The sequence below is a fragment of the Lonchura striata genome, chromosome 32, assembly GCF_050655825.1.
Source record: "Lonchura striata isolate lonStrDom1 chromosome 32, ASM5065582v1, whole genome shotgun sequence".
NCBI lineage: Eukaryota > Metazoa > Chordata > Aves > Passeriformes > Estrildidae > Lonchura > Lonchura striata.
Window position 1 is genome coordinate 3,109,236 of NC_140734.1, and position 27,313 is coordinate 3,136,548.

The following is a 27,313-nucleotide window of genomic DNA, read 5'->3' on the forward strand; positions in this document are numbered from 1 at the left end:
GTCTGCATTTTTAGCTTTAATATCTCCATTGCGTGTGAGTTGTGTTTTCCTTGGTACGTCACATCATCTGGCAAGGGGTTGTTTCTGTGCAAAGAAAAATACTGCAGTGGAAAAAGAAGCCAGCTTGGAAAACACTGAAAGCACGAGCTAAGAAGAAAGTACCTTTTTTAAATATGTTGTTTGGTTGGATTGCTGTTTGTTCATGGGTTTTTTGTCTGTCTTGGAAAACAGCCCCTCAGATGTTATTGCATGCAGCAAGTCCTTTGTAAAGGGCTGTCTTTGAAATAAAACAGCCAGTTTTGTGATGCAAGACAGAAACAGCTTCCCTTGGGCTACAGCTGGAAGGCTTGGAAATGTGTTCCAGAAAGTCATGACAGGACAGAGTCTGATTAACACAATTGAATGTGATGAAGTGCAAGATGTAAGTTATCCAGTCAAATAATCAGAGTATTCAAATGCCAAGCAGTGGGAAAAGGGCCACGCATTGGAATGATAGGAAACAGACACAGAGGCATGATGGACAAATTTCTCAGCCAAACCAGACCAGAAGCACTGGGAGCACAAAGGGAGACACCCAGGATGTTATAAATAAATTCAATTTCACAGGTGGAGTTATTGATGGTTAATGATAAGTTATTATGGATTGTTAATAATATAATGAGTTGTTATATGATTAATATGGTAAATTATTGAGTTGAATGTACAGTTGTTTAAGTGTATGTATATGGCTACTAAACAGAGAAAGGGGGGTGGTAAGAAGGTGCTAGAGTAAGAATCTTCTAGAAAAGTCACATTCTGGTGTGATGACAGCAACTGGAACTACGACTGGGAAATGAGCCACCCAGTAAGATTGCTGTGTTCCAAAATGATTGGTCAGGACTGCACCATCTTACAGAGCTCTCAGTGACCCAGACAAGGCCCAGTGGGCCAGAGGATCCAAAGCGCACCAACCAAGCACCCCCAGGAGAGTTTAAAAAATCCCTGGGTGCGGAGCCCCCGGGCTCTTTCGAGGGTACCTCGTGTCCGCAGGAACACCTTGTTACACAGCACTGTTAGAGCTACCTCTGGCTTGTCACGCATGCCCTTGGCTTACCCTGAGGCCTCCTCCTCTGTTGTTCTAAGTTTTAATAAACAGGCACATTTTTTTTAAAGCCATCAGCCTCCTTTTAATTTCATTTTGCCTGTTTACCACAAGGAGGCCCAGCAGCTCCTTGCTGAGGGCCCATTTCATGCAAGAACCGGCACTCCAAATATTAAATCAATTCAAAATAAAAGGGTGGGGGGAGATGGCAGTGAGGTGGCCTCACAGGTTCAACTCTGCACTCTGCTTTTTTCACCAACATTAGCCAAGATACTGTGCTTGTTTTCCTGGACAATTTGTAGTCAGCAGAGCTTCAGTGCCTTTGATCAAATCAGTCTTAAGAGCAGCTCGAGGCTGTGTCAGTTATTTAGACCTGAGCAAGGACTGGGGTGCAGCCAACAAAAGAACATTAGCTGCAGGCCACCCGTACAACTTTCCCTATTAATGAGCACAAAGCCTTGATTTTTGCAAACAGAGGGATGTTGGGAGGATTTTTGCACCATCAGGCCAACGTACAAGACTCTGGATCCTCCCCATGAACAGGCAGGGCCCAAAGGTTTGCAAGAGGCTTTCTCCCAGCTTTGCAAAACCTTGGCCAAGTGTCCCTTTGCTGTGCTGAGAAGAGGGAAAAAACCCCTCAAGTTTACCCTGCTGCTGCACAGCTCATGAGGGATACCTGCACACCTTAGGAGAGGCCATAAATACTCCTGAGTGCCTCCTGAGGGATCCCTGCACAGCTCAGCAGAAACACCACAATATCCCTGAGTGCCTCATGAAGCCCAGGCCCAGATGATCCCACTGAAGGAGATGTGCCCTCAGCCCCGGGACGCTCAGCATGGGCTCCCCCAGCCCCTCGGGGCCTCGCCGCAGGTCACAGCAGCCCCTGCCTGGCTCCTGCCTGCCCTCACCGTGGGCATCCACGGCTGCTCCTGGCCATGGAGCTCAGCCAGGGCTGGTGCCGGCTGGGCTTTGCTGGTGGAAACACCTGGACATATCTCTGACAACTCTTATCATTTATTTGAACATAAAATGTGGGCCAAGTCCTGCCCTGGCAGAGGGGTCCTGCCAACCTTCAGACATGGTAGGGGAACAGGGCCAGGGGGCTCAGGGGCAGAGGGTCTCGTTGTGGATGGGTGTGTTTTGGGAATGGCTCAAGGTGGTCCAGAAGCTGTGGCAGGGCAGATGGGGACAGATGTGAAGAGCTGGGAACACAGGTCATGTTCTGTCTGCCTGAGTTGTTAGGCTCGTCTTCTGAAGATGCACAGCAGCAGCACCTTGGGAGAGAGCAGTGGCTGAGGCCCCAGCTGCCAGTGGCACACAGGGACCCTCCTGCACAGCAGGGCCCAGAGCTGGCAAGGCTCCCCAGCACGGCTGGAGGGGCTGGCACACCTTGGCCCAGCTGGACAGCTGCCCCTCGAGGCCCCGGCGAGCAAGGGACGGCTCTGGGCAGGCTCCCTGGCCAGGAGCGGGCCCCAGAGCGCCTCTGCCTTTCAGGGGCCATCTCGTCCCCGCTCTTTCTCCTCCCCACCTTGCTGTGCCTCTGCCCTGTGCCCCTGGGGCTGCTCCTGGCCAGGCAGCCTCAGGGGGAGCCAGCACTGGCTGCAGCCCCAGCGGCTCCCCAGGACAAGGCCCAGCAATGAAGAGGCCAAGGGAAGCACTGGGCAGCAGCAGAACCCTCAGCAGAGGTCTTTGGACAGCCATGGACTGGCCACAACTCCACTGCAGCCTCACTGGGAATCTTCCCTGACTATCAGCAGCCTTTAAAGGAAGCTCTTGGAGAATGAGATCAGCAAAACACTCACCAATTTCTCATGCAGAAATACCAGATTCCAGCCGAGCACATCATCAGGCCAAGTGCTGCAGCAGCCACAATGGCCATCAACTTCATCAAACAAGATGTTCCCCAGCAGAAATCTCTTCTCATGCTTTTCCAGATTTTGTCAGCATGTGTTGAGGTGCCAGCTGCATCTTGGGAGCAATGGGAAGAGTGAGCCATTGCTATGCTGCACTGCTGAGCTGGCAGCACGGTGGATATGGCCAGCACATTCTCACTCTCTGTTTTCCCCAGAGCTGGGGCCTGCAGGCACCTTGCCGCCTCTTGGCACAGGACTGCTCAGTGCCAAAAGCCCTGAGCCTGCATGCCATAATTCCTCTCTGCTGTGCTCTTCTGCTACCAGCAATACTTGTCAAACAGGTGGATAAAGACAAGGAAAATGCCCAGAGTTTTGGAGCTGCTCCAAAACTCCACCCTTCAGTAAACAGCTGCCTCTCTGCATCTCCCCAGAGAGCAGGAAATTGCAGGCATCTCAGGCCCATGGTGCAATTTGAGCTCCCTGTCAGCTGGTGCCAAATGCCTTCCTGCAGAGGCTGGGGAGAAGCTGCAGCCAGCCCAGGCTGGTAAACAGCCCTGCAGGTCCTGAGAGCAGCAGCGGGGCAGCAAGGCTGCCATGGATCCGTTCCCACTGTCCCGGGCACGGCCTGTCCAGATGTGCAGGGAAAGATCCTGGCTGCTGAGTCCCAGGGGAAGGGGGAGGGAAATGCACCCACCATGCTGTCTCTCCAGCCACGCAATTCAGGGTGCGGCTGTAGGGCACAACTGCTCTATGGCACAGGAGCAAAGTGTCAAGAGCAGGGACAAGGAATAAGGAGAGGTCTTCTGTATGATTGCTAACTGTGTTTATTGCCAGGAGAGTCAGTGACAGAAACACACAAATGCAGGCTGCGGGAGGGTTTTTAAACAGGAGAGGGTACAGAGCTTTAACCAACTGGGAGAATCCTGGGGAGGAGCACAAGGCGGGGATTACAATGTTTAAACCAATAGGGAATTAGAGGGGAGGGAAACAATTGAAACAAACCAATGGAGCCTCGAAGGATACAAAAAGGACAGGGAAGTTTCTGGAGAAAGGGGCAATTATGAGAAGGGATTGACATTCAGTGGCACGAGGAACAGGGAACATTCGGCTACAAAGGGCAGGTCTTTGGGAAGTTGGACAACCAGGGCAAAACCAACAACACAAGGGGAAAGGAACAATCCATTAAGGATAAAATATGCTATAGCAACACAAAAGTGGGAGGTTTATAGAACCGAGCATTGAAACAGAATTGCAATTGAAAACACAATAGAAACAACACCTCAAGACCTCAGTGCTCAAGAGAAGAGCTACAGACACTACCACACTGGATATATCTATATCTATATCTATATCTGTATCTATATCTATATCTATATCTATATCTATATCTATATCTATCTATCTGTATCTATATCTATATCTATCTATATCTATATCTGTATCTATATCTATATCTATATCTATATCTATATCTATATCTATATCTATATCTATATCTATATCTAATTTATATATCTATATCTGTATCAATCTAATCTATGTCTATAATCAAGTCACTTCAGCTTTAAATAAAATCTCTTCATTTATCCTTTTCCTATGAATTGTGGTTAGAAAGAAGTTTTATTTTATACAGATACATTTAGTAAAGACATTAAATAACAGATGCTTTTAAGGTGTCCAATACAGGAACTGCAGCAAATTCATCCCTGATTTCCATTCATGAGTGCCTGCTGTCAGGGAGGGATCAGAAGTTCCTGTCTAGAGGGTGGGAGCAGATGTATGCGCCCTTTTCCAGGATCTGCTTTGCAGCTTTTTTAATGGAGCCATCTAGGTTTTCATCGGCACCTATGGTGAAAGAGACAGAAGTCAACTAAGGCACCGTAAAGAGCTGTTGTAAATCTCTTTCAAGATGTCTTTTTGAATACAAATATAAATGTAATGCCAGGAAGATACTGAACATTCTCTTCTGAAAAAGACTGATTATTACAGAGTGAGCTTCAGAGAGCCAATGTCCAACTGGTCAGTACTTCCCAAAGAGTCCAAATCCCTAATTTCCATCGGTTACTTGTCAGGAATATATACAGAAAAGATAGATTTTATATTCCTCAATAAAGAACCCTGGAAGTTTGCTTCAGCTATGAAGTGAAGAGAGTCTTCTCAACAGGTTCCGAGGCTGCTTCTTCTTTGAACTAAAAGCAGAGCAAAACTCTTCTGTTGGTCACATCAAGCCAACATAAGTTTCATGAGTCTGTGAAAGACATAGAAGTGTAAATATTATTTCATATTATTGTACTTACTGTTTTCTAATTCAGCCATGGGGTAAATAGGCCATAATTCACTTTATCAAATAACTGGAATAAGCTCTGGAAAATAAGGTTTTTTTCAAACTTTCAAGTTTTCAACTTTTTCAAACTTTCAAGTTTTAAAAAAGGGAAGGAATTCCGTAAAGAAAACGATGTAGAAAAAAGACTGTAATTTAAACTTCTCAGAGCCCTTTGATAATCCAGCCCTAAACCCCCGTCATGTGCAGTGCAGCATTGATGGTCCCTTTGAGCCCAGAACTGCCAAGAGTCAGGGCCGGGATGAGCCTTCACCCCAAACTGGCTCCAAGACTGAGTGGGAATCAATCCAGAACAGAGCTCACACAAAGAGCAAAGCCTCAAGGCCAAAGCCAAACCTTCATCAGGTTGGATTTCTTTAAACACGGAACGGGAACAAATTTACTTGTGCGGTAAAATCACTGTTACCATGAAACTTTACATGAGCTACTAAATAAGCAGTGTCCTGTCCTGATGTGTGTTGCCCAAATACTGTTGAGAACTTGCTGTGCCTCTGCCCTGTGCCCCTGGGGCTGCTCCTGGCCAGGCAGCCTCAGGGGGAGCCAGCACTGGCTGCAGCCCCAGCGGCCCCCCAGGACAAGGCCCAGCAATGAAGAGGCCAAGGAAAGCACTGGGCAGCAGCAGAACCCTCAGCAGAGTTCTTTGCACAGCCATGGACTGGCCACAGCTCCACTGCAGCATGACTACAAGTTCGGTACCAGTGCTATGAGCAGAGTTACAAGAAAACTGTGGAGAAAAATGAACTACTGACTGCTCTCGTACAGCTTCCGAATGCCAAGATAGCAGCCCATCAGCACAAGTGGCACAGTGAACAGTGTCACCACCGTGCCTATCATGCAGGACCTGTGCACATGCTGGGGGCAGACAATTCTTGGGATGCGCACTGGATCCAGGACATATATTCCTGTTTCAGTGATAACGTCTGTGCGAGCAATGGGGAGCGTGAGCCCGCGCTGTGCTGCACTGCTGAGCTGGCAGCACGGTGGATACGGCCAGGACGTTCTCTGTTTGCCCAGAGCTGGGGCCTGCAGGCACCTTGCCGCCCCTTGGCACAGGCTGTGCCACCCAACAAAGCCCAGCAGGCCGGCAGGAGAGCCCGGGGCCAGCGCAGCTGCTTGGGCCGTGGCTGCTTGGAGGGACAGGGGCCAAACCCATCCCTGAGCAGCCCCTGCCAGCCCTGGCCCTCCCTGCCCTGTGACAGCTCCCCCAGCCCCAGGGGACAGAGTCAGGCCCTGTCAGGACACACTGGAGCCTTGCTCTCCCTCTCCGGCCTTTCCCCATCCTGGGCACCCCGTGCAGCCACTCCCAGGTTTCAGGATGTGGCTCCCACAGAGGGACCCCACCAGGACTGCTCAGGCTGGCTGAGCCTGGCACAGCAATCACCTTCTGTGGCACTGTCTGGCATCTCCCTCATTCATGCATCGGGGGCTGGCATGGAGCCATTGCTTCCTCCAGAGAGTGCTGCGTTCAGCAAAGCCCTGTGGTCCATCTCTGGAGAAAGGAAAAGGGTCAGCTGGATCAGGTGTAACCATTCACCACTGGGGAGGTGGCATCCTCAGGATGCAATACTTGTCAAAGACATGGATAAGGGTCAGGAAGAGGCCAAGGCTCTTGGGGCTGCCACAGGACCCACTGTTTTACAAACAGCGCCCTGCCTGAACTGCCTGGAGGCCAGGAAATTGCCGGGGATTGCAAGCCCGTGGTGCAGTTGGGGCTCCCTGTACCAAATGCCTTCCTGCAGAGGCTGGGGAGAAGCTGCAGCCAGCCCAGGCTGAGAAACAGCCCTGCAGGCTGTGAGAGCAGCAGCGGGGCAGCGAGGCTGCCATGGATCCCTTCCCACTGTGCTGGGCAGGGACTGTCCAGATGTGCAGGGAAAGGTCCCAGCTGCTGAGTCCCAGGGAAAGGCTGAGGGAAATGCACCCACCACGGCGTCTCTCCAGATCACTCAGGATTTGTTCCAGATGTTTGGATTCCTCCAGGGACTTACTCTCTCCTGTAGGTTTGTTCTTTCTTCTCAGGGGACCTTAAGAGAAATATTTCCATTTTCCAGGAATGGATTGCACAAAACCAAAGCTCAGCCTGTGGGGTGAGCAAGGACACATTACTCACCCCTGCAATGGGAGCTGGACTTGTGTGCAGCATCCAGCCGTGGAGTAGGGAAAGTCCTCCCTGCAGCCCCACCTGTAATGACCAGGAGCACAAAGCAGGGAGAAATTGATAGATTTTAATTAAGACTGAAAGTAGCTGGATTGGGCTTTGTTGGCTTTTTTTTTTTTTGATCACATAGAGTTGATCAGCAACTAATGCTACTTGACCTTTGCCAAATACTGAGGACAAGGAAACAATATCTGGAAAGTAGATTTTAATACCTAGCTATGCATTCACTTTTCAAACTACTCACTATTATGTTATTGCACAAGTTTCTGTATACCTGTAATGTCATCACTATGGTCTGTACTTAGGAGTCAAGAAGTTTGCTGAAAAAGATTTCCAATGAAGTTGTGTTCAGAAGAAGAGGGCAGGGAGCAGCTGGGGGTGTTCTGGGGCTCTCCTCTTTGTAGTTTTCATTCTTCCTGGGACCTCAGACTGGTGACTTCATGGCTGCTGCTGATTTCCTTTCCCTTTTTTAGATGCAAATGGTGAAAGTGTCTTTGACCTGCCTTGCTGGACATTGTGAAGAGAACAGTCATCTACTGCAAGTGGAAGTGTCACAGGTGGAGCAGGGTTCTGTGAGTGCTGAGTATCAAATCAGACCTGGTCAGACCTGGTCAGAGCTGCCAGAACAATCGGTTCATGCTGCCCTTCCCTGCTCTGCCTGTTCCACGCTATTTCATGACAGAGTAATGGAACTGCTGTTAAGTATGTCACTCGAGCCAGGATAGCAGAACCAGCAGAAGCCAGCCCCAGAATTAATGGGGCTCTGCAGAGGAGCCCCAGACTATTAATCAGTCTGCCTGCAGAACTGGCTCCAACTCTGAACTCTTGTGACCACACTCTGAAGAAAACATCCTTCCAATATTTCTTATAGGCACTTCTGACGGAGACACTGCATCTGCTTGTGCAGGTAAGAATCCAAAAGTTGTTACTTCAGGAAAAACCCTGTGGTGGTGCACATCCAGCAAATGCTATCAGCACATCCTGACTGCACATGCAGTAGAAGAAGCAGCAGCATTGTACACGTGGGTTTGTTTAGCTGAGCTCCCCTACACTTTAAATAGAGTGCTATCCATAACTATAGTTAATGGCACACCGGTGCCATACCTTGCTCCATAAAGCCTCCCTGTAACTCAACTTTATAAAAAAAAGTTAATGCCAAGGCTGAATGAACAACTGCGGTCTCGGTCCAGCAGTGGAGGGGTGACAAACACTGACTGTGAAAAACTGCATTGCCTTGTTTGTTCATCAAGAGTGTGAAATTAGGGTAGAGGAAAAGGGTGGGGGTCAGGGTATAGAACTTGCAGGATTAGGCAAGGCTAGGTAACTGCAAGCAAATACTGTAAAACAATGTGATAACTATATATGGAAACAAAAAAAAAAAGATCTTGCAGGACTGGCTGGAACTGATAACCTCAAGTGGAGGAGACCCATCACCCTTCTTGTGAAATCAACTGTTGCCAGCACAACTCAGAGAAGATACGAAACAGAAAAGTATAAAAAGGGACTGAAGAGAAGGAAGGGTGTCAGCCCTTGGCGGAGCGGAGACTCCCCAGCTGCACCCAGCACTGTTTGCTTGCTATTGCTTGCTGTAATTAATAAAATTATTAATTTAACTTAAAAGGCTGAATCAAATTATTTGTCTCAATTTATAACAAATTTGGTGCCGTGACTCGGATCGGAACACCTGGAGAGGGGGCCTCGCTAAGGAGGCGCCCCACTGCCTTTGCTTTAACAGTGGCCTTACGGGGACACTCCTCCCCGGACTCCGACCGACGAACCTAAAATCCGATAGCAAGCAAAGAACTGCCGGCGACCCCCTTAATCTTTGTGCACGAAGCCCCGGGCAAAGACACCGGATGGTGTAAGTATTTTCCGAAGGACCTGGTGTCCGGAGGAGGCCTGTTCTGGGAGAACAGGACCGCCTGGTCGGGGGTCGGGAATCCTGCAGTGTGACGAGTGTGGTGTATGAGAGGGGGGCCGACAGCTCGGACTCCCCAGGCAAGTGCGGACCTCATAGTAGTGCGGTTCCCATATCCGGCGACGGACTGGGCCACGAATTGAGGGAAGCAAGTGTGTGTGTGTTAGAAGGCACTCCAGAAAATGGGTCAGAGGAAAAGCAAGCCTGCTGAACCCATGGGTGGGGGAATCCCTGTAAAACTTCCCCATATTTCAGAGAATAGTCCATTAGGCTCAATGATTAAATACTGGAATGCCTTTCCTTCTAGGAAGGGAAAAGATAAAGAAAAAATGGCTCATTACTGCATGGAAGTTTGGGGGGGGAAACAATTAAGAGGGGATCAGTTATATTGGCCGATATTTGGGTCTTTTGAGGATTGGATCTGTCAGGCCTTAAATATTTACATTAATTCAAAAGAACCCCTTAATTTAGAAAAAAGTAAATATGCAGTCCTCTAGATAAGAGGATAGACAAGGACAAAATTATTTGCTCTCAATATCGAGAGGAAGAAAAAGAGGCCAAAAGAAATTGAATTACCCCCAGGTATCCCCCCTCCCTATATACCGCCACCACCACCCTCTCTTCCATTGCCACCTCCACCGCCACAACCTTTATACCCCCCGCCCCCGGATCCTTTGCTAGTAGACCACCCGGGTCCCTCGGCACCCACCCAAGAATTATCGGAGGATGAGGGTCCAGAAGGTGAAAGGTTGGAGGAAAGTATCCCTGAGGGTTCTCGGCGAGTAACCCGAAGCCAGACCCGACAAAAGGGAAAGCAAGAATTGGCTATATTTCCCCTTAGGGAGCATGGAATGGGAATGGTGCCTAACCCAAATGCAGCGCAACCAGGACAGCCTGCCCAGATTCTAGGAATAGGGTACATATCCGTCCCATTAAACTCGGAAATTTGTTAGAAGATCCTTTAGGGGTGGTGGAGCGGTTGGATCATTTTTTGGGACCTAATATTTATACTTGGGAGGAGATGCAATCCATGTTAGGGATTTTGTTTTCTGCAGAAGAAAGGAGAATGATTAGGGAAACGGGCATGAGAATCTGGGATGATGAACATCAGCAGGGACCATTAGCAGATACTAAATGGCCCCTACAGAATCCCCAGTGGAATAATCAAGACCCGTTACACCATACCCATATGGGCGATTTGCGAAATATAATAATACAGGGAATAAGGAAGGCTGTCCCTCATGGACAGAATGTACAAAAGGCATTCAAGGAACAACAGAAAAAGGATGAAGATCAACTGAGTTGTTGGAGAGGCTGAGAAAAGCCTTTCAGTTATATTCAGGAGTGGACCCTAACACTCCTGAAGGGGAGACACTGTTGAAAGTTCATTTTGTGGTAAACTCGTGGATGGATATTAGAAAGAAGTTGGAAAAGTTAGAAGGGAGGCAAGCGAGGGGGCTGGATGAGTTACTGCGGGAGGCTCAGAAGGTTTATGTTAGGAGGGAGGATGAGAACTACAAGAAGCAGTCTAAGATTATGTTAGCAGCTGTAAGGGAAGGACAGAGGCAATCTCCCCAAAGAAGGGGTGGTGGCCACCCAGGAGGTTTGAGGGGAGCTGGTCGGCAGGTGAATGAAGGAAGACAAGGTAGAGGAGATAGGATTGTTTGCTTTTACTGGGGGAAAAAGGGACATATGAAGCGGGAATGCCGACAAAGGATGGCTGATGAAGAGCAGTTTAAGGAAGATTAGGGGTGTCAGGGGCTCTATCTGCTGGGGACAAGAGAAAGAACAGAGCCCCTGGTAAAATTAAAAATAGGTCCCCAGAAGCAAGAATATGAGTTCCTTGTGGACTCAGGGGCGGAAAGACCGAGTGTCCGGACCCTTCCCCAAGGGTGTAAGATTTCATCTGAAATAATACAAGTGATTAGAGCCAAAGGGAAACCCTTTGGAGTACCTGTAATCAAGGATTTCCTTTTAGAAAGTAACTCCAAATTAGTAATTGAGTAATTTTTATTAGTTCCAAAAGCAGATTATAATTTACTGAGAAGAGATTTGATAGTTAAATTTGGGATAGGGATAGAGATTAGCAAGGGAGAACTAACAGTAAAATTGTGTCCTCTCCAGGCTGAGGATGAGAAAAAGATTAATTCAGAGGTTTGGTACTCCCCTAATAGTACAGGAAAATTAAACATTGAACCCTTTGAAGTAACTATTAGGAACCCGGAGATACCTGTCAGAATTAAGCAATATCCTATACCTAAGGAGGGGAGGCAAGGACTGAAACCAAAAAAAAAAAAATTTAGATGGACAGTCCTTCCCCAGAGATTTACAAAATCCCCAAATCTGTTTGGATAAGTTTTAGAACAAATACTGGCAAGTTATTCTTTAGGGGAAGGGACAGTGTTATTAATATGTGGATGATTTATTAATTGCAAAAAAAAAACCCAAACGAACAAACAAACAAAAAAACCCCAACACATACAACAAAACAAAACAAAACAAAAAAAAAACCAAAACAGTAGCATATCTCTCCAAACTCCTTGATCCCATTAGCCAGCCACTGCTCTTCTGATAGAGGAAGCTGGGAAGATAACTTTTGGAAGTGAGCTAAAAGTCTTATCTCCCCATAACATTCATGAAGTTTTGCAACAGAAGGCCGACAAATAGATAACGGATGCCAGATTCCTAACGTATGAAGGCATCCTAGTCTCCTCTCTTAAGTTAAGAAACCACGGGCCTGAAAAACCCGGCCCAGTGTTTTTTTATATAAAGAACCAATTACAGAACTAACACATGTTTACCTCCAACAGATAAAGGAACAAACAAAAATAAAGCCAGATCATGAGGAAGAAAAACTAAAAGAAGAAGCTCAATTATATGTAGACAAGTTCTCTCGAGTTCTGAAAAAAAAAAAAAAATTAAAAAAAAAAAATCGGGTATGCTATAATAGATGAGAAAACATTTAAGACAGTAGAATCTGGTCCCCTTAGCCCCAGCTGGTCAGCCCAAGCATGCAAATTATATGCTGTGCTTAAAGCTCTAAATTTATTGAAAGGAAAAAGTGGGACTATTTTTACTAATTCTAAATATGCCTATGAAGTAGTTCCTACTTTTAGTAAAATCTGAGAAGAAAGAAAACCACAAGAACTGTGATACGGACGGCCGAGAAAGAGTGGACGCATGCCAGTCGAGTTAAAAGTCCAGCCACCGTGGATGACCAGTGGAAAGTAGACAGCCAGCCTAGGAATTTGAAGGTTACCATTAAGAAAAATCTAGGAACTCTGTGTGCATCATTTAAGTCGGTTGCAAAGGAGAACAAAAAGGGATATAATTACCTACTTATTAGTAATTTTCTAGTAGTTTATAATAAGGTACATTATACTTATTATCCTTTTGTGTGTGTTAGTAATTATTTTAATGATTATTTGATAATTTGTAATAAGGTAGATTGTGATTGTTGTCCTTTCAGGTGCTTTGCATGTAAAATTTGCCAAGAACGGTGGCAGGTCCATTGCCAAGGGGGGAGGCCGCCAACTGGGGTCTGAACAGAAATTGTGTTAAAATCAAGAAAATTGAAAAATCAGTAGATTTGTTTCGAGTCTGAGGACTGGTAAAAAATATACACCAAAGGAGTGCATCAGGAAACTTTTGTTTCCATACTAACGAACCCACTCCATTTGTTGCCCAAATTCTAAAAAGGTGTTGTCAGAGGGAACTAAAGGGGGTCCCGTGCGACCCACCCCCGGTCAAAGATAAAAATTGGGAACAGTATGAAGTTAGGCGGGAGCAGGGGAAAGGACGCCCAGGCGAGTACCGCTGCTGCCGAGGAGATAATTCACCTCGCGGCTTGAAGCACCGGAGACGGCGAGCGAGGCAGAGGGGAAAAAGCCAGGTCCCCCCCAAATAGAATAATGCTGAAATGCTCCAACTATTGCCAACCGAGTACTAGGCTCCCCCAGACGACCGGTCTGATTGCCTCTGAAACACCAGAAAGGCAACAAACCCAAGAGGGGAAAACAAGATATTATGCAATAAAAACAAGGTCATAACCCCACCCTTATTGGAAAATAATATGTTAGTGCTTTGTACTGTATACCAAAGAGAGGGTTCCCCAGCTTTGCACCAACCCTTTAAGTAGACAATAACTGGAGTACATAGTAGAGTAATTCAGAGTCAGATAACATCCAGACCCCCTAGATTTACCCCACGGTTATGCAAACTAGCCCCTGTAGAGCCCTGTTTTAATAACATAGGATTTTATATGCGTCCAGCATCAAACCCAGGGAAAGGGTATTGCAATTACCCTAGGGAATATTTCTGTAGGTACTGAGAGTGTAAAACAATAGCCTCAGATTGGCAAACAGCAGGAGATAAAATTGGAATAGCAAAAAGAAAATTGAAGGCAGCACACCTGATGCTGATCAAAGCCAAATATGAAACTCTCCCTAGAAATCCTGAAGTAGGAGAGACTTTAATTCTAACCCACCAAGAAATAAAACGATTTGATGAACAAAATGGTAGAAGAAAAAAAAACGGGGGAATGTGAAAAACTGCATTGCCTTGTTTGTTCATCAAGAGTGTGAAATTAGGGTAGAGGAAAAGGGTGGGGGTCGGGGCATGGAACTTGCAAGATTAGGCAAGGCTAGGTAACCGCAAGCAAATACTGTAAAACAATGTGATAACTATGTATGGAAAAAAAAAGAAAGATCTTGCAGGACTGGCTGGAACTGGCTGGATAACCGCAGCAGAGGAGACCCATCACCCCTCTTGTGAAATCAACTTTTGCCAGCACAACGCAGAGAAGATACGAAAAAGGAAAGTATAAAAAGGGACTGAAGAGAAGGAAGGGTGTCACCCCATGGCAGAGCGCAGACTCCCCAGCTGCACCCAGCGCTGTTTGCTTGCTATCGCTTGCTGTAATTAATAAAATTATTAATTTAACTTAAAAGGCTGAATCAAATGATTCGCCTCAATTTATAGCACTGACTTTCCGAGAGCAGCATCTCTCCTGCAGCACTCGGGCCCGGCCGAGCCGCCCCCGGGAGGCCGGTGCAGAAGCCGGCCCGGACTCACCTGCAGCGCCAGGCACCGCGCCCCGCTGCTCTGCAGGGCGGCGCGCATGTGCTCCAGCAGCTCCCGCAGGTGCCGTTCTCCTCCCGCAGCCTGGCCATGCGCTCCTCGGCCGCTCCAGCGCCACCATCTCCTCGCAGCGCTCTCGGCAGCGGGGCCCCGGCGGCCGCCGCTCGGCGCTGCCCGCGGCCCCGCGGCCGGCGGGGTCGGCGCGGCGGTGGCGGCGGCGGCGGGGGCTGCGCAGGCGGATCTGGGTCTCGATGTGCTCGCTCTCCCGGCCCGGCGGCAGCCGCGGCCCCGCGCGGGTGCTGAAGGGGCCGCAGAGCCGCGCGTGGAACTGGCGGAAGGTGAGCTCGGCCGAGAGCCCGTCCCACAGCCCCGCGCACTCCTCGGGCTCCGCCGCCTCCTCCAGCCCCAGCACCCGGCACAGCGTGCGGCAGTCCTCGCCGGGGATGCGGCCCGCCCCGGCGCGGCCCAGGCGCTGCAAGATCTCCTGCAGGTAGCGGTCCAGGCCGGTGGCCAGCACGGCGATCTCGTTCTCCACGCCGCGCTCCAGCCCGTAGTGGGAGGCGAGGGCGCTGACCAGCCACTGCGTGCGCCGGGCCGGCCGCCCGTAGGGGTCCCAGCCCTCCGGCGGCTCCATCGCGCCCGCCCGGCCCGCGGCGCTGCCCGAGCATCCCGAGCGCCCGCCCGGCCGAGCGCTCGGCCCCGGCCCGCGGCGGGGCGGGACGGGCGGGGCGGGGCCGCCGCCGCTCCAGCGCCGCTCGCCGAGCAGCGTCCGCCTTTGTCCGGCACCAAAAGGGATTCCGGCAAAGCGGCCCGGTGCCGCCCTGCTCCGTCTGGCTGCCGAGCCTGTGCCCCAGGTGCGTCTCTCATTTCTTAACTCCTTTCTCCCCTCTGCTTTCTCTTGAACGCAAGCAAGACAGCAGCATCGCACAATCCACTTGGACAAGTAAGGCTCGTGAACGAGTGAGTGCTTCCACTAAATTAAAAACCCAATGTGCTTGAAAGCCGACCTTCTGTTTGCTCAGACCTGCTCACCTCTGTCGAGGAGCTGACTTTATGTGTTGCTGTGTGGCTTTTCAGGGGTCTGGCATAGAGATGAGTAAGCGTTAAACTCGCTCAAAGAAGCTGCCCAAAGCAGTGACTTTAGTCTCTCTTTGGCTGGCGAGTAGGACCGGCCTTGTTGAACGCAGTCAGCAGCACAAGCAGGGATCCTCCACCAGCACGGACATGCCACAAACCAGGACGGGCACCAGAGGGGACTGTGGCACCAGAGGGGACCGTGTCACCAGAGGGAACCATGGCACCAGCCGTGTCCCGCTACCATGAGCAGGGTGGCAAAGCCAGGTGCTGCTAACAGGCTGCATTAACAGGCCAGACAAGGCATCATGAGGAACCAGGTTTGAGTACCATCCAAGGAGTCCTGTCAAGAGCAAATAGTTTGAATATTCTCTCTAGGACAAAAAAAGAGCAAACCAAACCAGCTGATATGTGAGGAAAGTGAATTCAAGTTCATTTAAAGCGCTGCTCAATTCAGGGCTGGGTTTCTTTTGAGTGAACTGATGCTAATAAATATTTTCTTTCCTATGGTGGGGTTTCTCTGCAAACAGGCTTTGATGAGAAATTTCTGGCCCCATTTGGTTTTGCTCTTTTAAGATAAATCGAAAACCTGAGTAGCTTTGTTGAGGAATGAAGAATATTTTATAGCTCAGTTTATTCTCAGGAAGAGCCTTACATTTTAGCACAGGAGGAAGGTAAGGCAAATGTTTAAAAGCTTTCCCCTCCTGGAGTGCCACATTCTCAGAGGAGTCTGTGAGGAGAAGTTCCCTCAACCAAGGCTAGGGATCGTTGCCTCCTCTGCAGGCTCATTATTCTGGGAGTTCCACAAGCCTCAGCTGCCACTCGAGTTTCCTCTGAATATTTCTTGTTGTGCAGTACACAGGGAGAATATTTTGTGCTAGGTTCCCCTCGGCTTTGAGAGAAGTCTCAGTAATTGTGGTGATTTTTATGTCCAGATTAACTTTTTATGAATAGTAAGGAAAAAGGAAGAAGTATTATGGAAAATTAATTGCTCAAAATGTGAGTGGCCCAACCACACTAAAAACAAAGTCTAAACTGAATAATATTTTTTTATTTTTTTCGCCTGATAGGTGGGGTAAAACATGCAATGCTAATAAAGCCTTTAAGAGATGCAGCCAGCAGCCAACTGTATGAAAATCTAAGTGGTAAAGGATGAAACAGAACAGGGAAGAATCTTCAGCCCTTCCTGTTGAAGGTAGAACAGTATGAAAAGTGACTGTGGCTGTTGTGCATAGGTAAGGGTGTTATTTGTAAAGGAGAGCAGGTGCCCCAAGCTGTTGGTGGCCCGTGCCCTGCCATGGCTGGCCCACTTCCAGTCCTAGATGGACCAGGGCGGGGGGCTCGGGAGGGGAGGAGGTGGGGGGATCTCGGGAAGCTTCTGCATCACAACCGGTCTGGGGGGCTGTGGGGGAGGCACGGAGCGCTGGGGCTCTGCTTTCTTGGGCAGCTGCTGCTGCTGAGGCGATGTCTGAGAGCTGCCAGACCCGAGGCTCTCTGGGCTCCCTGGGGGCGAGGGGGAGTCACGCCTTCTCGGCCGGGATGCTGGAGCTGCGGCAGCGCTGCTGTGGAGAGAGCAGTGGCTGAGGCCCCAGCTGCCAGTGGCACACAGGGACCCTCCTGCACAGCAGGGCCCAGAGCTGGCAAGGCTCCCCAGCACGGCTGGAGGGGCTGGCACACCTTGGCCCAGCTGGACAGCTGCCCCTCGAGGCCCCGGCGAGCAGGGGACGGCTCTGGGCAGGCTCCCTGGCCAGGAGCGGGCCCCCGAGCGCCTCTGCCTTTCAGGGGCCATCTCGTCCCCGCTCTTTCTCCTCCCCACCTTGCTGTGCCTCTGCCCTGTGCCCCTGGGGCTGCTCCTGGCCAGGCAGCCTCAGGGGGAGCCAGCACTGGCTGCAGCCCCAGCGGCCCCCCAGGACAAGGCCCAGCAATGAAGAGGCCAAGGAAAGCACTGGGCAGCAGCAGAACCCTCAGCAGAGTTCTTTGCACAGCCATGGACTGGCCACAACTCCACTGCAGCCTCACTGGGAATCTTCCCTGACTATCAGCAGCCTTTGAAGATGCTGGAGGGTAGAAATCCGCAACAACTTACTGTTTTTGTTCCTTCCACCACCGGAACCCGAAACAGAACAGGACCACAGAAAGTGGCACAGTGAACAGTGTCACCACCGTGCCTATCATGCAGGACCTGCGTACATGCTGGGGGCAGAAAACTCTTGAGGGGCTCGGTGGATTCAGGGCATCTGTACTGGACTTGCCAAGCATTTCTGTGGGAGCAATGGGGAGCGTGAGCCCGCGCTGTGCTGCACTGCTGAGCTGGCAGCACGGTGGATACGGCCAGGACGTTCTCTGTTTGCCCAGAGCTGGGGCCTGCAGGCACCTTGCCGCCCCTTGGCACAGGCTGTGCTACCCAACAAAGCCCAGCAGGCCGGCAGGAGAGCCCGGGGCCAGCGCAGCTGCTTGGGCCGTCGCTGCTTGGAGGGACAGGGGCCAAACCCATCCCTGAGCAGCCCCTGCCAGCCCTGGCCCTCCCTGCCCTGTGACAGCTCCTCCAGCCCCAGGGGACAGAGTCAGGCCCTGTCAGGACACACTGGAGCAATTACCTCCTGTGCCAGTGCCTGGAACTGCCTGCCCTCCTGCAGTAAAGGGTGGCACTAGGCCACTGCTTCTTTCTGGAACAGCCACCTTCTGTACAGACTTTTGGTTCATTGCTTGAGAAAGAAAAGGCACAGCTGGATGAGATGGGACTCTTCCCCATCGGGGAGCTGCCATCTTCATGACCCAATACTGGTCAAAGTCATGGAGAATGATCAGGAAATCAGATGAACTTTTGGAAGTAGAAAGAACCTTCCCTTCTCCAAAACACCACCTCTCCTGATCTGCCTGGAGACCAGGAAATTGCAGGGGATGTCAGGGTGTGCATGGGCCATGGTGCAGTATGGGCTCCATGTCAGCTGGTGCCAAATGTCTTCCTGCAGAGGCTGGGGAGAAGCTGCAGCCAGCCCAGGCTGGGAAACAGCCCTGCAGGCCATGAGAGCAGCAGCGGGGCAGCGAGGCTGCCATGGATCCCTTCCCACTGTGCCAGGCACAGCCTGTCCAGATGTGCAGGGAATGCCCCTGGCTGCTGAGTCCCAGGGGAAGGGGGAGGGAAATGCACCCACCACGCTGTCTCTCCAGATCACTCAGCATTTGGTCCAGATGTTTGGCAGCCTCCAGGGATTTCCTGTCTCCTCTGCCTTGGTTCTTCTCTCTAGGAGGACCTTAACAGAAAGGTGTGGCACGTCTCCCTCAGGTTGGAGTGGCAGTGAGTGGCCCTGGGTGATTGGTGCCCTACAAGGCATTCCCTCAGCTCTGCCTTCCACTCAGGAGCAGGGGCAGGGGGATCATGAGCCTGTGGTGGCCCCGCACTGGGAAGGAAGGAGCTCCTTGCGGGGCAGTCAGGGGAGAAAGGACTCCCTGGAGCTGCCAGCAGCTCTAAACCCAGCCCCAGTGGAGGCCAGGGCTTGGCAGCAGCAGCAGGAGCAGCTCAGGCTCCCTGGGGCCGGCAAAGGAGCTGTGAAAGGCTCAGCCCCGTGGCACAGCCCGGGGCCTGGCCCCTTCCCTCTCTGCTCTTCTCTGGGGCTGCACAGAGCACACAGAAGGACACACTGACATTGCACATGAGTGGAAGATGGGCAGCTAAATGCTCCTTCCTCCCACTGACAGTGATCCTGTGGAATCACTGTTGGGCTCTAGAAGGGAGCAGGGCAAGTTTTACAGAATCTTTCAGCCCTGAGATAATGTTAAGGTAAATGGATCATGAGTGAGCTCTTGTCAGAATGACATTGATTATTCTTTTAGGAAAGACACACGGAGTACTTGCCTCCACCACGATCTAGATTCTCCAAACCATCATTCACCAGATTTTCCATATAAGCCATTTTATGATACCAATCTAGAAGGGAGCAAAGACCAGAACCAGTTCCTGATGTGCTGGGATCCCTCTCTGCCTGTGGGAACTGGGCACTGCAAGGGGTTCAGGTAAGGCCATTGGATCCAGATGTGAAAAGACACAGCCAAAGCTGCACAGGGGTCTGGGGAACTCAGGGCTGGCTCCTGGCCACTCTCCATCCTCTTTTCAGGCCCTGTGCAACATCCCTGGGAGGGGTGGCATGAGTACCCCAAGGGCCATGGGGCCCTCTCCCTCCCACAGAGGGAAACAACCCTAAAGTCCTGGGGATAAGTGCAGCATGTAGTGCCAGAACCATTCCTTCCCTCCTGCACTCCCTCTCTCCCTCTGTTGGAACTGCTCCCCCAGCCCAAGGGCTCATACCCAGGCCCTGTCGGGACACACTGGAGCCTTCATCTCCCCCTCTGCCCTTTCCCCACCATGGGCACCCCGTGCAGTCACTCCCAGGTTTTGGGATGTGTCTCCCATGGAGGGACCCCAGCAGGACTGCTCAGTACCCTGAGTGCCCTGAGCATAACAATTCCTCTGGGCTGTGCCAGCCTTGTCCAGGTTGTGCCGGCTCTGCCAAGTAGCAGAGAGGGCAGCTCAAGGCTCAGCAGGGCTCAGGCCCAGAGGCACAGCAATTACCTCCTGTGACTGTGCCTGGCAGCGCCTCCCTTCCTGCAGCAGAGGCTGCCAGTGAGCCACTGCTTCCTCTGGGAAACTCAGCCTTCAGCACAGCCTCTCCTTCCATTTCTAGAGGAAGGAAAAGGGACAGCTGGATCAGGTGGGGCTGTTCCCCAGTAGGAAGGTGGCATCTTCAGGAGGCAGTGAATGTCAAAGTAATGGTTAAGAATTAGGAAATCTCTAAAAACTATTTGGGTGGCCACAGCTCTCTGCTCTCCAAACAGGTGCCCTTTCTGATCAACCCAGAGAATGGGAAATTGCAGGGCATGTCAGACCCGTGCTGCAGTTTGGGCTCCCTGTCAGCTGGTGCCAAATGCCTTCCTGCAGAGGCTGGGGAGAAGCTGCAGCCAGCCCAGGCTGGGAAACAGCCCTGCAGGCCATGAGAGCAGCAGCAGGGCAGCGAGGCTGCCATGAATCTTTTCCAGCTGTGTCGGGCACAGCCTGTCCAGATGTGCAGGGAATGCCCCTGGCTGCTGAGTCCCAGGGGAAGCCTGAGAGAAATCACCCACCTTGTCCTGCCTGTTCCATTTCCTTCAGCATTTGCCTCATGTTTTCAGATGGCTCATGGTGCTTCTTGTATCCTGGAGCTTTTATGTTCCCTGTTGGAGGACCTTAGAGCAGAACATTTCCATTTCTCAGTGGATTTTACAAAACCAGTGCTCAGCCTGTGGAGTCAGCAGAGACACACTACTCACCCCTGCGATAGGAGCTGGGGTTGCGGGCAGTAGCCATAAAAGGAGCTAGAGAAGTCCTCCCTGCAGCCACACCTGTAACTCAACAGCCACAGGAGCTTCTGTCATCGCTGCAGATCTGCACAGGCAGCACTGAGCCCCAGGAGCGGTGAGGGGATGGCCCAGGGCCAGGGCACACACGTGCGTGGTTCTGTCCTGGCACCTGCAGCGATGCCCCCCTGGCCGAGCTTTGGGCTCTGAGCTGGCAGCTCTCGCAGGGGGAAAGGCCTTGACCTACCCTCAGCATCTCCCAGAGGCTCAGTGATGGGGATGGGTTGGGAAGCTGCACCACCTTCACCAACAGGTTCAGCTGCAAAGAAAGGCAGGACAGAATATCTCCGGTGGTGCTGCAGGAGATCCTCAGGCTGCACCCAAGGCTCAGCCCCGGGGCACAGCCCTGGGCCCGGCCCCTTCCCTCTCTGCTCTTCTCTGGGGCTGCACAGAGCACACAGAAGGACACTCTGGCATTGCGCACAGGAGGAAGATGGACAGCTAAATGCTCCCTCCTACTGACAGCAATCCTGTGGGATAACTCAGGGCTTGAGAAAGGAGCAGGGCAAATTTTCCTGAATCCATCAACCTTCAGAGGAACTTAGGACAGAAGGGAGCTCTTGCCAGATTGACACTGATTATTCTGTCAGGAAAGGTACATTGAGAACTTGCCTTCAGCATCTGGAAAGGTCTTGAAGTCATCATTTACCAGCATTTCCAAATCACCCAAGTCATGATACCAATCTAGAAGGGAGCACAGATCAGCCCCATTTCCATGGTGTGCTGGGATCCCCTTCTGCCTCATGGAACTGGGAACTGACAGGGGATCAGTAAGGCTGTGGGAGCCAGGTGGCAATGGACACAGCCAAAGCTGGAAAGAGCCTTGGGAACTCTGGGCTGGCACCTGGTCACTGCCCACCCTCTTTGCAGACGCTGTGCAACATCCCTGGAGGGGTGGCTGGCACAGCCCAGGGCCCAGGGGGGCTCTCTCCCTCTATCAGAGGAAACCCTCCCTAAAGCTCAGGGGAAAACCATCCCCAGCACTTCCCGGGGAGCAGGGAGCGCTGTCCTGGGAAAGGGCAGCCAGGCTGCCGGCTCACCTGCGCCCCGCGCTTGCAGCGGAGCAGCCTGGGCAGCCCTGGCAGGCAGGGCCACGGCCAGGAGGAGCAGGAGGAGGAGGCGCAGAGCAAGGGCCATGGTGCCTTGCCCTGTGCCAGTCCCGCCGCTCTCGCTGCCACCACTGTCCTGAGGCCGCTGTCCCAATGTCAGCACCACTGCTGCCACCGCCGCTGCTGCCGCAGCAGTTGTGCTCCAGGACTGCCTGCTGGGGCCTTGTGGTGCTCTGCAACCACGGGGCTCTGGGACCTCTGTGACCTCAGAGCCTGCTGTGAGCTCAGCCTGCTGTGACCCCAGAGCCTGCTGTGACCTCATGGCCAGGCTGGAGTTGCCTGGGGAGTGGGTTCTACTTTCTCTGGGAGTGAGCTCATCCTGCCCAGCAGCTCTGTCCAAAAGCTGTGACACAGTCCCAGCCCAGCTGATCTCACAGCTCGAGGCATGAAGGGATGGAGAGCAGCCCGGCCAAGAAGGATTTGGGGCTGCTGCTAGATGAGAGGCTGGACATGTGTCAGCCATGTGTATCCAAAGGAAAATGCCCAGCAGGTTGAAGGAGGTGATTGCACCGCTCTGCTCTGGTGAGACTCCACCTGCACTACTGTGGATGATGTTTTATATTGCTGGCCTGGGGTTTATGTACAAATGAGGAACGGAACAGGACTGCTGAGGAACACATCTCGAGCTGTTTCTTTTCTAGCATCAGTCTCATTACATGGTTGTGACAATGGGTAGATGCCAGCAACTCACATGCCCGGCAGCAGACAAACAACTTAATGTTATAACATACTTTAAAAGATTTTGATCAGTCATACAAAGCAAAAGCATACTGACAATAGATTTATCCAACCACTATAAGCACACGTACCTTTTCTTAAAAAAATGCTTGCTTCTTTCCAATACAATACCTACTTGTATTTTAAGCCTTAAAACCCAATGTCCAGAGCTCCATTAGTAAGCTTAGAACTTCCTAATATCTTGCTAGATATACTTTTCTGTAGCTTAGGGAGTCATTCTAGCCACATGTTAATACACAGACCATTGTTCCATTTGTCCTAACTTTTCTGCTTCTTACATAATTTTTCTGCTGACAAATCTTAGTGCTTAGCTTTATTTGCAGTTTTGCTGTCTCTGAGGCCTGCCTTTTGCAGCTTTCCCAAAACCCTCTAATTTTAAAGATTCATGCAATTTACAGCAACTTTGGTGAGCCAGAGAGAAGTTTGATAAGAGGATCCATGTTTACCCCAAAAGAATTTTCTACCAAGGGCGTTGATATACAAACCAAGAAAGAAGGATGAATAAGAGAAACCTGCAACTGCCTATTCCAATAAGTACTTTGCTTGTCTCTTGTGACCAATGAGTAAAGTGTAAACTTACACGCTTTGTAAGAATGTAGGAAAAGCATGCATGCTAGAATAAAAACAGGCTTTGAAGCCTTCTGGAAATGGAGTGTGTTGCTTTGCATTGTCTCCATCTCTACCACGACAAGAGTACTGCATCCAGCTCTGGCTCCCAACACATGAAGGACATGGTTCTGTTGGGTCTAGTCCAGAAAAGGGACAAAATGCTGTGAGGGCTGGAGCCCTTCTGCTTTGGAGATAGGCTGGGAGAGCTGGGGCTGTTCCTCCTGGAAGAGAGAAGACTCCAGGGAGACCTGATTGCTGCCTTTCAGTACCTTCAGGGTAAAACTGATGGGACAGAATTTTTAGTAGGGCCCTTTGTGACCAGAGCGAGGGGGTTTCGTTTTAATCTAAAAGACGGTCGATTCAGACGAGACAAAAGAATCCCATTCTTTAAAACTGTAGGCTTTGAAACCCTGGCACAGGTTGCCCAGAGAGGTGGACATCAACCCTGCAGACATTCGAGCTCGTGCTCTGAGCAGCCTGACCTAGTTAAAGGTGTCCCTGCTCACTGCAGGGCATGGGACGAGATGGCCTTTAAATGTCCTTTCCAACCCAAGCCATTCTGTGCTCCTGTGCAGCATCAAAGCAGTGCTGGATTAGTGCTGGGCTGATTATGCTGGCACCTGTATTTTGGTAGTTGTGCCATTTAGCAAATGGCCAAGAGAGGATTGATGGGCTGGGCAGTGAAGTCTGCAAATAACACACAGTGTGCTCAAGGAGAAACTGGAGAGGAACAGGGCTTCCAGTTCAGACCAATGGCAGCATTTTGCTGCCCATTCCATGTTAAGAAATAAAGGAATGTCCTGAAAATCCCTTTCTTGTGTGGGTGTACTCTTGGCTGTATCAGTACTTGTGTTCTGTAGAACAGGTAAGTTGTTACAGCTTCTTGCCCCATTTTATCACTGGATAAAACCCAAATACTGCATTGCTCCCTGTCTACTTTCTTCCAAGTCAAGGCAAATTTTGCTCATTATTGAGTGGGACATAATCATCTGTTCACAAGCAAATTCTTGTCGCTATTCACACCATGTTGATTTGCTCTAATCAGACTGCAACTAAGAATTCACTAGAATTAATGTTGATGCATTGTGAGGCAAAATGTCAAATAATTTGTCCTGGTGTTCTGGCACTGCAGAGGGTTTTTCTCTAATTGAATGACATTTGGAAACAGGTGTAGTCTACCATACTTCTGGCATCCTAGGATTGAAGAAACAGACTTTGAAACAAGATTTTATCCTTCCTTCCTCCTCCTCCTCCCAGGAATATTGATCTCTGAGGTCTAAGCTCTTCAGCTGCCTCACAAACATTGTTTTAATTCAGACAGGCATCCATGCAGTGAGCCACAAATCAGGACTGTGGTTGTGAATCTTGTAGCAGTACAGGTTTATATCACTAAAAATAATAATCCATTACCCAGGTTAAGCCAAGCACTTCCCAAATAACTCTACCTATCCTCAGGGACATTTCCAAATGGATCACCATAAAAGTTGGCAGTGGAAGTTTCAGAAAGCATCACCCCCTTGTCAAAGCTTGGAGTGGGGAGTGACAGTGTCATCAAAATTAAAAATGTAGATTTCGGAGATCTTTATATTCCTAGCAAAAGAGAATCAGAATTGTTCATATTTGGAACATTAACTAAGATGTGAATGACAGATTGTCAATATAACTGCTTGGGAAACAATTAAAAAAAAAAAAAAAAAAAAAATTTACCTGAAGATAACAAGTAAACCATAATGCTAAGAGAAAAACCAGACCTGGCAAAACCAAAACCAAAAAGGCTGTTTCATCTGTCTCAATACAAAATAACATGATTGAATAGAATCAGAGTTCCTCAAGGCCATTACTAAATACAGGAACTTCCAGGTATTGGGAAAAAAATGAAGGAAACTGCAGTGTGCAATTCACAGAGGTAACCTGGAATTTATTGGTGGACTTGTTGGAAAAATTTCTGAGAGCACACTGGAAAACCATAGGGACTGATCAGACAATGAGTGGGCATTTCGAGCAGTGTGAGGGATGTTTCTGGGACCAACTGCAGGGAAGAAAAGCAGCACACAGTTACAGGGACGATTTCTTTTCTGGCTGTAGAATTGATGACGGTCTGTCCCCATTGGGCTGGGGGAGCTGTCACAGGGCAGGGAGGGCCAGGGCTGGCAGGGGCTGCTCAGGGATGGGTTTGGCCCCTGTCCCTCCAAGCAGCGACGGCCCAAGCAGCTGCGCTGGCCCCGGGCTCTCCTGCCGGCCTGCTGGGCTTTGTTGGGTGGCACAGCCTGTGCCAAGGGGCGGCAAGGTGCCTGCAGGCCCCAGCTCTGGGCAAACAGAGAACGTCCTGGCCGTATCCACCGTGCTGCCAGCTCAGCAGTGCAGCACAGCGCGGGCTCACACTCCCCATAGCTCCCACAGAAATGCTTGGCAAGTCCAGTACAAATGCCCTGAATCCACCGAGCACCCCAGGAATTGTCTGCCCACAGCATGTGCGCAGGTCCTGCATGATAGGCACGGTGGTGACACTGTTCACTGTGCCACTTGTGCTGATGGGCTGCTATCTTGGCATTCGGAAGCTGTACGAGAGCAGATGGTCAGTAGCTGATTTTTTTCTCCACTTTTCTTGTAGCTCTGCTCATAGCACTGGTAGCCTGACTCGTACTCATGCTGCAGTGGATCTGTGGCCAGTCCATGGTTGTCCAAAGAACTCTGCTGAGGGTTCTGCTGCTGCCCAGTGCTTTCCTTGGCCTCTTCATTGCTGGGCCTTGTCCTGGGGGGCCGCTGGGGCTGCAGCCAGTGCTGGCTCCCCCTGAGGCTGCCTGGCCAGGAGCAGCCCCAGGGGCACAGGGCAGAGGCACAGCAAGTTCTCAACAGTATTTGGGCAACACACATCAGGACAGGACACTGCTTATTTAGTAGCTCATGTAAAGTTTCATGGTAACAGTGATGTTACCGCACAAGCAAATTTGTTTCAGTTCCGTGTTTAAAGAAATCCAACCTGATGAAGGTCTGGCTTTGGCCTTGAGGCTTTGCTCTTTGTGTGAGCTCAGTTCTGGACTGATTCCCACTCAGTCTTGGAGCCGGTTTGAGGTGAAGGCTCATCCCAGCCCTGACCCTTGGCAGTCCTGGGCTCAAAGGGACCGTCAAGGCTGCAGTGCACATGACAGGGGTTCAGGGCTCCATTATCCAAGGACTTTGAGAAGTTTAAATAACTCTTTTTTTACCACATCATTTTCTTCATGGAATTCCTGCCCTTTTTTGAAATGTAGTTTTAACAATCTTAGTTTTAAATAAACCTCCTTTTCCAGAGCTTATTCCAGTTATTTGATATAGTGAATGATGACCTAATTACTCCACTGGAATAGAAAACTGTAAGGACAGTAATATGAAATAATATTTACATTCTTATATCTTTCACAGACTCATGAAACTTATGTTGGTTTGATGTGACCAACAGAAGAGTTTTGCTCTGCTTTTAGTTCAAAGAAGAAGCAGCCCTGGAACCTGTTGACAAGAGTCTCTTCACAGCGAAAGCAAACTGCCAGGGTTCTTTTTTTCCAGCTCTGGGCAGGAAGATAAAAATCCATCAGCAGAAAACCCTCAAGTGAAGTGACTGATATGAATCAGGGATTTGGTCTGTTTGCTCCCTAAGCCCAGAGTTCCTCAGAGCTGCAGCTCCCTGCTCTCTTTGCAGACAGAGGCTGGCTGTGGATGACGGTCGCGTGCCTGGCCTGGTGCACACCAGGTGCACACAGGAGCTGAGGGATCATCCCTGCACACCCCATCCTGGGAGAACCCAGTTCATTGATGACTCTGGCACGGTTTTATGGCACGGCAGCAAAAGAAAGCAAAAGCAAGGCTAGAATTGGCACCATTCCAGCCACTTTACATTTTGCCATGTGTAATGGAGATAGGAACGACAAGGTTCCTGTTCATGCACAATTTGCTGTCTGAGAGCACTCAGGTCTCCAATCACAGGGGCT

At 50.4% G+C, this 27,313-nt stretch overlaps 1 protein-coding gene across 1 annotated transcript; it reads right to left on the minus strand.

Annotated features, from left to right (window-relative positions):
- Nucleotides 1-4,678: 4,678 nt before the first annotated feature.
- LOC146764619 (uncharacterized) lies at nt 4,679-17,676 on the minus strand. Its single transcript, XM_085564060.1, has 6 exons — nt 17,588-17,676; nt 15,435-15,508; nt 14,543-15,324; nt 14,336-14,511; nt 13,163-13,326; nt 4,679-4,779 (listed from the first exon to the last, which is right to left on the minus strand). Exons 1-6 carry the CDS (start codon nt 17,674-17,676, stop codon nt 4,679-4,681), a joined length of 1,386 nt encoding a protein of 461 aa, XP_085420186.1.
- Between the last annotated feature and the right edge of the window lie 9,637 nt (nt 17,677-27,313).

What these genes read in the sequence shown, in the direction of transcription:
- LOC146764619 (XM_085564060.1), bottom strand. Translation starts at nt 17,676, where the DNA reads ATGATAGGCACGGTGGTGACACTGTTCACTGTGCCACTTTCTGTGGTC. An exon ending in TGGTGGAAGGAACAAAAACA is followed by an intron (nt 15,509 to 17,587) that starts GTAAGTTGTTGC and finishes TCTCTATGCCAG; the next exon opens with ACCCCTGAAAAGCCACACAG. An exon ending in AGAGATGCTGCTCTCGGAAA is followed by an intron (nt 13,327 to 14,335) that starts GTCAGTGCTATA and finishes CTGGTGTTTCAG; the next exon opens with AGGCAATCAGACCGGTCGTC.